Source organism: Oryzias melastigma, linkage group LG5 (genome assembly GCF_002922805.2).
Source record: "Oryzias melastigma strain HK-1 linkage group LG5, ASM292280v2, whole genome shotgun sequence".
Taxonomy (NCBI): domain Eukaryota; kingdom Metazoa; phylum Chordata; class Actinopteri; order Beloniformes; family Adrianichthyidae; genus Oryzias; species Oryzias melastigma.
This window is the reverse complement of record NC_050516.1, coordinates 10,520,121-10,531,131: the sequence shown is the minus strand read 5'-3', so window position 1 is coordinate 10,531,131 and position 11,011 is coordinate 10,520,121. Positions and strand designations below refer to the sequence as shown.

The 11,011-nt window shown below is 38.1% G+C and overlaps 1 protein-coding gene across 4 annotated transcripts in view; it reads right to left on the bottom strand.

The window, feature by feature from the left end:
* The window catches only part of si:ch211-160o17.4 (homeodomain-interacting protein kinase 1), a 17,093-nt gene extending 7,370 nt beyond the window's left edge, over nt 1-9,723 (bottom strand). For all 4 annotated transcript variants that reach the window (XM_024270222.2, XM_024270223.2, XM_024270224.2 and 1 more), the window contains exons 1-11: nt 9,385-9,723; nt 5,480-6,213; nt 3,425-3,616; nt 3,166-3,347; nt 2,345-2,468; nt 2,110-2,229; nt 1,864-1,950; nt 1,610-1,794; nt 1,374-1,524; nt 964-1,147; nt 717-835 (exon numbers count right to left, since the gene is read on the bottom strand). In XM_024270222.2, coding sequence (XP_024125990.1) covers nt 717-835; nt 964-1,147; nt 1,374-1,524; nt 1,610-1,794; nt 1,864-1,950; nt 2,110-2,229; nt 2,345-2,468; nt 3,166-3,347; nt 3,425-3,616; nt 5,480-6,211 — 2,076 coding nt within the window. In that variant the 5' untranslated portion in view covers nt 6,212-6,213; nt 9,385-9,723. The remainder of the gene's footprint in view (nt 1-716; nt 836-963; nt 1,148-1,373; nt 1,525-1,609; nt 1,795-1,863; nt 1,951-2,109; nt 2,230-2,344; nt 2,469-3,165; nt 3,348-3,424; nt 3,617-5,479; nt 6,214-9,384) is intronic.
* Between the last annotated feature and the right edge of the window lie 1,288 nt (nt 9,724-11,011).

Sequence of the window (11,011 nt, the reverse complement as noted above, 5' to 3'; positions counted from 1 at the left end):
AAAAAAAAAAAAAAAAGCTCTAATCCAGCGTGTGACCTTTAGACTTTGCAAGTTTACATTCATCACAAATAGACAGAAAGGAATAGTTTCTGCTTCAAATATTTGCTTTTCTGTAGTTATCGGGAAAAATCTGTTTTGATGGCTGACGTGAAGCCCTCTGATGGGGTTTTTTTAGACAGAAAAGCATAATTTTGTTCAGTTTTATCCTTTTAAAGACAGCCGTGCATTAAAAAAGCCTGTTGACCGTTTCTCTGAAAGTAAAAATGCCAACATTTAAAAGAAAAGCATGTTCTTAAATTAAGTAAAAACAGTTTGAAAGACAAGATTCAAAGGGTTTATCGTCATATGAACAGTAAAGAAACGGATTTCCCTGTACTATGAAATTCTTATTTGTATGATCTGAAGAGAAACAAGAGTGCTGGACACGGGCATGTGCGTTGTCACGTGGATCTGCAGTGTTTGTACTAAAGCAGCTGGTTGCATGTGCAGGGCAATGTTCACTTCAGGTGTTGACTGATTACTTACATCTGCTAAAACTGTGTACTCATTTTACGGCTTTCCTACTTTCCCCTATTTTCAGTGGAAGTTTGTATTTTAGAATTGTTAAATTACGTTTTTTTTTATTTGTGTGCTAGTATTTCATTAAATAATTTAATAAAAACAAAAAACATATAAAGTGTAAATGTAAAAGCTGTGTGAAAAGCCGACAGTCTTACCTGTGTGAGCATACTGGGCTGGATCTGCAGCGACTGGGCAGACTGGTTCTGAGGTACTAAAGGTACAGAGTTCTCCACCCTCACAGGGAAACTGGAACTCTTATTTGAAGGCTGTAGCCCTAAAAAACATCCATAAAAACAACTAAATACTTCTGGCAGTTTAAAACAAATACATCATCTATCAACAGGAAAGGATTCTGATTGGGATCTACACTGGTCAGTTGGGGTCGTGGACGCTAAGCTCTACCTTGGATAGTAGAAGGACAGACGATGAGGGTCTGCTGGAAGGGCTCGGCCTGGCTGCACAGCCCGGCAGGGCGCGCCGGGATGGGAACGCTCTGTTGAGCCAGACCGGGAATGTTGATGGTGGCCTGCTGGTAAAGAGCTGGCTGATAGTTCAGCAAAGGCACTGCGCCCCCCGCAGAAGGCACCTGAGGGCGGCATAAAACACAGGTCAACAATCACAAACCCAGAAAGGCAAATCCAAGGTTAGCCCTCCACTACTCGCTAACCCCTACAAGACTCCAGAGCCCTGGATTTCAACACCGTTCAGACACATGATCGCTACTTTTTTCTTTTTTTAAACACCAAATATGACATCACCTATTTACAAAAAAAAAAAAAAAACCTTAATAAATGTGTTTGAGAGAACAGTACCTGGTTGTGTTGGTTGAGCTGACTGCTGAAGGTGACGGTGAGGTTGCCCGCTGCAGTGCTGGGGACTGCACTGGTGGAATAGAGGGATTTGCTGCTCTCGTAGGAGCTCCTGCGCTTGCATATCTCCATGTTCTGGAAGCACGACTTCACACTGGAGGAAACGAGCAAGAGTTTTTATCCAGAGTTTACATTTAAATAGACACTCATCGAATCCAAATGTGCTGTGATGGACTCACTGGGAACTGTGGGGGTAATCCATGAGGTGGCTCATCATCACAAAGGGGTGACCCAAAGTTTTCGTGGGTGTAATCCTCTTATCAGCATCCAGGCGGAGCATTCTCTTTAAGAGGTCTATGAACTCCCGCCTGTCCGCTTTCTCAGCCAGCATGTCGGTTCCCTCCAAATGAGATGACAGGTTGACCTGCAACACCGAAAGTGTCAAGCAAACGCCGAATCTTCTGCGTTCAGTTTTGACTTTTACGGCATCTACCTGCATCATGTCATCCAGACAGTTGAAGATGTACTTCCTGGCCTCCTTTGACTTGATGCCCATCTCCATTTCATGCTCTGATGGGGTCTGGTAAATAAACACAACATCTATTCACCTTGAATGAAAGGACTGTTGTAAATTAAAATAAAATGTAAGAAGTTGTAGTTAAAGTGTCTTATTTATTTGCATGATTTCTAACATCTCATCTTTTTACAGTTGGGTAAATCTTTCACTGGTTTTATTGACCTTCAGTCTCCAGAGAGGGTAGCTGGAGTCTGGACCTCGGTTGAAGAAGCGGCTGGTCTTGGTGCCGGCGCTCAGCAGATACTCTGCTGGTAAACCTTGAGTCTGAGAGATGTACCGAATCTGGATGCAAAGCAACAACAGGAATGAATTTGAGAGGTATTCTGCTCATTTCGGGACTCGTTTTCTGATTATCTTTGGAATGTGAGTCTGTCTGGCATTTTTGACAGCTAGTTACCTGGTCGTACTCAGAGGCTCCAGGGTAAAGAGGCCAACCCAGAAACAGCTCAGCGATCACGCAGCCCAGAGACCACATGTCGATGGCCTCACAGAACGGAAGGCCCAAAATGATTTCTGGAGCCCTAAAACATAAACAAGAACAGTTCAGCAAAAGTAGAAAATTAAAAACCCTTTAAAGAACCACTCAGATCATCTTTTAATCTATTTTTAAAGTGTTTCCAATGGTCGTTAAATCAAGATTATGCAGTTTTTAAGCCAAAATTAAAAAAGAGGTTGTTTTCTAGCACATAGTTTCTGTAGAGCTGCAAGAGTTCATTAGAAATTTGCCTCAGAGTTGCGAGTGGGATTATTGTACAGGTCTAAATGTAGGGGAAGGGAGAAGGGAAAAGGGAAGAATTGGGATTGGGCTTCTGAATGATCTCATGAACCCAGACATGGAAGTGCTATTACCACATTTTTTGTAGGAATTTTTCAAATAAATTAATCTAATCTCTAAATGTCCTTCGTGTCTTCTTTCCCTTTTAAAATACATATACATAGACACCGTTCCATGTAGCGATCAGGCTAAAATATTTGGTTTTTCACTAGGTGTCAAAAGAGAGGCAGCCAGTGCAAATATGATGTGAAACCGCCATTTTACATCTGCTCCTAATTCACAACAATCTGAATAAAGAAATGCTCAAAAATTCAATTTTAAGCATAATTTTTGTAATAAAAGTCCTTCCATCTTCAAAGAAATCCCACCAGAACACTTGAAGACACAATTTTCATTGGATTGGGTCTCTAAATATTTTAACAATCAAGTTTTTAGCCACCTACCTGTAATAGCGAGACTGTAAATAGGTGGAGCACACAGCTTTGGACACATGACTGGCTGAGCCGAAGTCTATCACTTTGACCCGGAAGGGCTGTCGAATGGGGTCAACCAGCATGATGTTTTCAGGTTTCAGATCAGCATGAATCAATCCCAGGCTCTTCAGTTTCATCAGCGCTGTCGCAACCTAGAAATACAGACACAAAAACCAACTTTAGTGTGCCCTAACGCAACAGGAAAATGAGAAGATGATCTTCTGCCAACCTGCTGCAGGATAGGTCTGATGTGGCGCAGGGGGAGCGGGCTGAACTTGCTCTGCTTGAGGAAGTCGTACAGGTTCTGCTCTAACATCTCAAAAACCAGGCAGGTGTGACCCTTGTGTTGGAAGCATTCATAGGAGCGCACAAAGTTGTACTCATCTGCATTCTCAGCACTCAGTCTGTTCAGGATGCCCACCTGTGTGCGCGACAGACACCACAAATGCACAACTTTGATTAGTCCCCAGTATACTGATTAGTTTGGGATCATAAATGTGCAGAAGTGAGCAGAGAAGACACCATAAGTTTATGTTCATACATCAATAATTCAAAGTTCCCTTGAATATTTCATGCACTCTTTGTTTGAATGGATCATTACATAATTAGAAGACATTGTATGACAAACTACAGTTAAGGCATAGAAAAATATTGCTAACAAAATTTTTTTTTTTTTTATCCAGATTAATTTTTCCTTGGGGGAAAAAATATGACTTTAAGGGACTGCAAAAAGAAAATACTTAACTAACAAACTTAAAATTACTTTGATGGTTTACTTATATTACCTTACAAAGCTTATACAAATATTAAATTCACTACTTTGGCCCTCTTGTACTGCATCTTGTATTTCTTATATTTTAGCTGTATTAATGTTTGTTAATTCAAATGTTTTTTAAGGTCAAAGCATCTCAGTTTATCATCAGTAATGCGAAGAAGCTCAAACATTAGTATTCTAATCTTGCATTTTCCTGCTCATAAAGAGCTAAATTCGGGGTTAAAATTTTAAAGTCCCACTCTGATTATCTTTTGGTGAATTGTGAAAGAGTTCCAGTGGTCTTTCAATTACAATTATGCCATTTTCAGCCCGCCCAAAAAACTGTTGTTTCTTTCTTGAACATAGTTTCTGCAATGTGCTTACACTCTCTCCCACTAGCTTACAGCCCCTTACTGCCCCAACCTAACATTACCAGTGCACCAAAAAAACAGCGGGCAATATCAGAGCTATCCAGTCATACAGTTTTGATTCAGATTCCAGCTCAGATCTGGAAAACAAAGACGTTCATGGATCTATTTGTCTGTAATCGGATGCATCAGAATGGAGAGGAACAGGGAGCTTGTGGCTCGCCCGGTGTATTTTCTACACCACAAGTACAAACTTTTTCAAATTGCAATCTTTCGTCTGCTCCTGATTCACAGCAACTTGTGTAAAGAAATACTCAGAAGTGCAATTTTGAGCTTCATTCATCAGAAAAATGCCTCTCCCAACACCAAAAACACAGTTTTTATCGGTGTGGGTCTTTACAGAATTCACACATAAAAGAAGATCATTTTTCTTCAAATCACATTCGTTTTTATTATACGGATAAGGTACCCCACCTTATTATTTAAAACTGTATTTTTCTGCTATGTAATGTCACTTTAGCCTTTCATTTTATCAATAAATCTGCAGTCATCATGAAGGTTAAACAAACAATGAGGATTTTATTATCAAAACTTTATAGTTTAGTTAGTCAATTTTATGAACTGGATCTTACAACAAACTATTACAACTCTTTATCACATTTGATTTTTTTTACTTCAGGATGAATGAGAAACCGGAAGAGGTAGGTACCATGGGACATCGCTGATTGGATGACAACGTTTGTCCATCATTTGAACTGAAAGTTATTTGACTTGAAACAAAACTGGATACCATCATCTAATCAGCGATTTTCCACAGTACCTAACTTTTCCGGTTTCTTGTTGTGTTTAGTTTTCTACAACATTTAGATTTGCTTTCTGAAATGTTTTTTTTCTTCATTTTTATTTTGGGAATTTTGATTTACTTTCTTAAATGTAATGTTTTTTTTATATATATATATTTGCTTTAGTTTTTAAAGTGTCATAATCTTTAAAATGTTTTTGCTTCAAGTGATTTGTTGATGTGATTTGCACTTCAGGGCCACTGTACGTTTCTAGTACCTTTTTCAAAACTTTTTAAGCTATGCGCAAAGTAAAAATCTTACAACAAACAAACTAATACTTGATTAAAAAAAAAACCTCAAGAATAATTCAGAACTTTTACCTCGATTTGTCCCTGCCGAGCATATGAAGGATGGTTTTTCAGAATCTTGATGGCCACTATTTCATTGGTGCCCCTCTTCCAGCATTTGGCCACTTGTCCAAACGTTCCTCTTCCTAAGAACTCCAGCACTTCATAACTACAGGATACGGAGCAGAGGATCTCATGCTGCACAAGCTGATAATCTCCCTCCCCGTTGGAGCTGCTGCTCTTGGTGGTCGGAGCCGAGTGAGGTATAGACTGACCCGTACCCCCTCCTCCACCACCACCGCCCGTGCGAGTGGAGTACGTTGCTGCTGGAGCGGAGAGCTCCTCTAAGATTTGAACGCTTCCACATCCGCTACCGCTGCCCTCGGAGGTATCCTCGATCTTCCTCTTCTGTCCATGCCGGTGAGCCCTGGTCTCGGAGGGCGGTTCATGGTTGTAGGAGGAAGACGCCGTCTGTTCTGTGACTCTTCTGCTGGATCCACGAGGAGCACTCCCGGTGCTGTCGGCTGCACGCACCACCACCTGACCCCTGGAGCCGGCCGCTGAAGGGGGGAAGACGAGGGACGGTGCAAACGGCTGTACAGCGATGGCTGGGGTGAATGCATACGCCGACTGCCCTGCTATGGAGCCGTAAGCTTCGGTGGTGGATACATCCCAGACTCCACTCTCCACCTTCAGCTTCTTCACCCGACAAAAGGCACTGGAGGAGATGGAGGGGGGAGAGAAGACCTGCAGCTGCGAGCTCATTTCTGTGAAGAAACAGAAGACGAATGATTAAAAACACTAAATCTGCGTAACATAATAACCAATTCACACAGATTGCATTCTATGACTTAGCCTAAAATGCATTTGTGCTCAGTTACAAGCTGATACAGTAGGTGGCAGTGTTCAGCTTTTCTGTCAGGGATGTGATGCTCGTTAAAACCATACTGTCCAGGGAGTCCTTTCCCAGCACAGCTCAGCTTTTGGGCCTATGGGTTGATGCGAAATGCCTGAAACCACAGGGTCAAATCTACTTTGGGGCCAACGGTTGAACGCAAAAACCTCTAATGTGGATGCAATTGTGCAACTGTAATGTTATGCTGATAATGAATGAATGTAATTTGTGTCAAAATTTGCTGTTTGACGTTTGTCCAACAATGAGTCTCTCCCAGTACGGTGAGGTTCACCATCCATTGGAGAAGCAGTGGCTAAATGATGGCCACTTTCAGCGGTACTTCTGTCTCTCAGTTTAATGAGATGCTGTTCCCCATGGAAATAATAAAATTAAATTAACAACCATGTCACACTCCAAATAAGATAACTATCAAAGTTCATTAAGAGGAGAAACGGCAATGATCAACCTCTTGTGTTGGTTTTGGACCCCACCCAGTGGTCACGTCATCAACACATCACTGACCAAAGCTGAGTCCCTGATTGTTGACGAGACGCAAATTCCTCACCAGAGTTCAGATATTTGAAATCTGAATGTGCTGTGATGCACTGGAACACCAGACAACCCGATGCTCAAAAACATAGCAGATTGTGTCTGTACATTCAAACTAGACGTCCCTGATTGTGAATCGCTGTTGGTGTGAACTTAGCTTACTACGGTCAACAGAAAAAAAAATCTTGACTGCAGTAGAAAAGATTTTCTGAAATGGCAGGAAACTACCCACAATAAAAAAGGAATCAAGACAAAGGAAGGGTCAAAGAATTTGGGTGGGTCTTGACATTTCTTAAAGTCCCACCCCCACTATTTCTTTCTGTTGTAAAAGTGTTCTCAGTGGTCTATCAATTATGATCATACCATTTTTAGCCAAAATCAAAATGCTTATGATGATGTATAAAACACTTTCTGCTCATCAGCAGGAGTTCATTCTTGGTTATGGTTTCTTTTTTTCCTGAATCCGAATTTTTTAGGAGTTTTTCCTTACCAGGAGGGAAGGTCTAAGGACAGGGATAACCAGTTTTATTAAGTCTGTTTAGTTTAGCAATTAGCTATTGTTTATATTTTATGACAGACTTTCTGCTTCTGTAAAATTACTCGAATGAAGCCCAATGAGGGAATGGATTTGTGATATTGGTCTATATAAATAAAATTAAAATGGAATTGTACTGTTGGTGTGAAAGTAAGCCCATGCTAAAATCCCAGGCTGGCTTTGTTTGCTCTCTCTCTCTCGCGTTAGCTTACAGCTCCTCACAATGGATCAATAGATCTATCTGTCTGAAAGTGGATGCATCACAATTGGAGCAGAGAAGGGAGACTTTAGTCCACCCATGGCAACTCCTGCTTCACAAACCAGTTTTTTTAAACCACGGGTTTTCATCTGCTTCTGATCTATCAAGATTTTAATAAAGAAATACATTGTGAATCTTAAATTATTTTATACATGTCCCCCATCATGAGAAAAATGCTACAAGAAAATGCTTAAAACATCAAAAAACAATTTTCATTGGAGTGGTCTAAAGAATTGTATGTATAAAATTATAATCAAAGATTTATCCATTTGGTAACTGAAAAAAAATGCACATAATAATACCACATGTATTGTTTTATATTAACAAAAAACAAGACTAAACTCCAAAAATGATCCTATAACTAAGTTATCATAAACAACAGATTTCAAAGTACTATTAAGCAAAAGCTAAAGTAAAATGCAAATAAATAGCTTGCTTTGCAGAAGCCTCTTTACCAACACTTTTTCTTTTTGCATCAATGTGAAAGAGTCTTTTCAGCCATTACTATTAGTTATAAAATGTTTAGAAACAACAACATCTTCATAGGCTAGATAAACATGTTCTTTATGTTTGCCCTGAAAGTACCGAGCATTTAAAATCAGAGTTACAGAAACTGTTAACATGAACGAATGTCGTTTAAAGCAAACATGAAACAAAGTTTTTTGGCTGTAAGAGAGATCACCCAATGTAGTTTCATTTCAGTAAAAATATAAAGTGAGTTTTAAAAGCTGGTTTGGCCAGATTCAGAACTAGTCCTGTGAATTGGTTTATGCACCATCAGTTATGACATATTTATACAGAAGTGCAATGGAAACTTCTGGATGGTTTTCACTGGAACTTTCAGTGAGGAAAACACTTTCCTTTAAAGTGATAAATAAAATATTCATTCTCGTTTGCTCAACTATTCCATGGAATCTCGCATATATTGTACAGACTGCAAGGAAAACAGGCCTCTAGCTTCTTATATGGAATATGTGCTCCTGTATTGGCCACAGTTTTCTAAATCTTTAGCAGAGTACAAAGAAAAGATTCAGAAAAATGAAGGCCATGATCACAAAAATGTTTTTTTTTATTATTATTTATAATGACTCCCATTATGCATAATATTTTTAAAGGTACCTAAAAGAATGTTAAAATGTAATTTTGTATTTTAGATGAGTTGGTTTGAAGGGAAAAAAATAAAAATAAATCCCCGACCTAGCAAAACTGAAAAAAATCTGAAAACGAAACCAAGCCTCTCTAGCACATCGACAGGACAAACTCGAATTCCAACTATCATGGGATTTAATAAAGATGATCTAAATCCAAAATATACTGTAATAAATGTTATATTACTACAGTGATCCATATTTATAAAGACGTGTTATAACCAGAGGAAAGATGGTCGGACTGATTGCTCAACAGACCTTTTTTTCTCCTACATGTCGATGTTAGCATAATCACGCAGTTTCAGTAAATAGTTCAATTTCACAGCTTCAGTAACACACTGACGACATCAACTTGTAAAATCAAAGATATATTCAAAATATCACATAAAACCAACGACTTAAAAGGACAATTTTACCCGTCTATGCTAGCATAGCATAACCCATTAACTTTTTTAAATTGCGGACATATTACATCTCTGCGTTCACAATCGGACAAATTTGATCCCTTTGAGTGTACCTCGTCGTAAAACAGATAACACCGGTTCAACATACCTGGTTTGGGGTTTCAACGGCTTCAAAAATCGGTTTGGTCAAAGGTTTAAATCCCAGAGCAGACTGCTCATCCACTTATCCGATTAGCCTCCGCTAGCTAGGCCTGCATTGTTTCCTCGGTCGATGGTGAGCAGCAGAAGGCCCCGTTTCCTCAGAAAACACTAAAAGTTTTCATTGTTTCTTTACAGCAAACCCCATGATTAAAAGTAAACGAAAGCTACTAAAAACACGATAACGCGTTTAAAATAATATTTTTAAAGACAGAGAGGGGGGTAAAAAAAAATCCCACTTTTCTCCACAGCAAACCACGTCGTTATATGAGCTGCAGTTCCAACGTCACTTCCGGTTTATGCTGTAAAATACCACGATTTGTCTGGAAAAAGGCTGTTTTATTCATTATTTTTGCTATTTTTCCAAGACGTTTATGGTTTGATTGGTGAAAAAATAAAAAACGCTTAATACAAATATTTAAAAATCCATGAAAATCGCATAGTTTTTTATTTAAAAATAAGATTTCACATCAAGGAAAAGGGAGGAAACCCTGGTGAGTTATAACAAGCTTGACTTGAGTACCAGTCCTGGTAATTTTCCGATAAGAGAAGCACATTTTTAAAAGGGCTCAGTTCATATCACCCCACAAATATAATACAAATAATATCTAATTATAATAAATAAATTCAGAGGCATCCTGCAGGAATAAATATTTTTTATTTTCTTTTATCTTTTTAAACCTTTTTAGCAAAGAAAACTGTACAGGGCAAACGAAACAACAGGGAAAAAAGTTTATTAACTATCAAACAGTTATTGTTCTTACGGGGAGTAAATAAATAAATAAAATAAACAAAAGAAAAAAAGCTTTTATTCTGAAGGTGACATAAGTGTTCCTGTTTAAAACTAACTACAAAATGTTGAACTAACTATAAGTTTTTAACTTAAGTCAATTGTCAAGCAGATTTATTAATTTGTGTTTGGGTACAAACAATTTCAGTTTGTAAATATTTTCTTTATTTTAGATCTATATCAATATGATATCTTTATTTATTGCATGAAGCATTTTTTAACAACTTAGTAAAAATCTTATTATGAGTTAAAACCTAAAAATCTATCCATCTGCTATAGTGTGAAGTGGTTCCATGTTCTTTTTTCCATCATCTTGATTTGTGCCCAAGAAGGTCAATATACAGATTTAACAAAAATATGGGCATTTTATCTAATATAAATATTTATTAATCCATCATGCCAATAGAAATAAAGGACATTGCCTATGGGTGACATAGCTCATATTTAAATCCAAGATCCTTAAAACAATAAATATCAAGCAAAAAAGTAAGGTAAAGTGCAAATTTTCTTTTTATTCAGATTTCATTTTACAGCAGAAATTATGTAAAGCATTCAGAAGACATATTCCACATATAAGGGCAATATTCAAAACACTTTGCATGGCCTCAGCAACAAAATATTCTTTTTAAAAACATCAACAAGGTAGTGATGCTTTTGCATGCATGTTTGTAAAGCAAAAATAAATAAATAATTAAATAAACTAAGCTACAAATTTTTTTTGAAAAAATAATAATAAAAAGAAATAAAGGAGAGAGGAAATGAGAGACGGATCTAGGCATGAAGAACA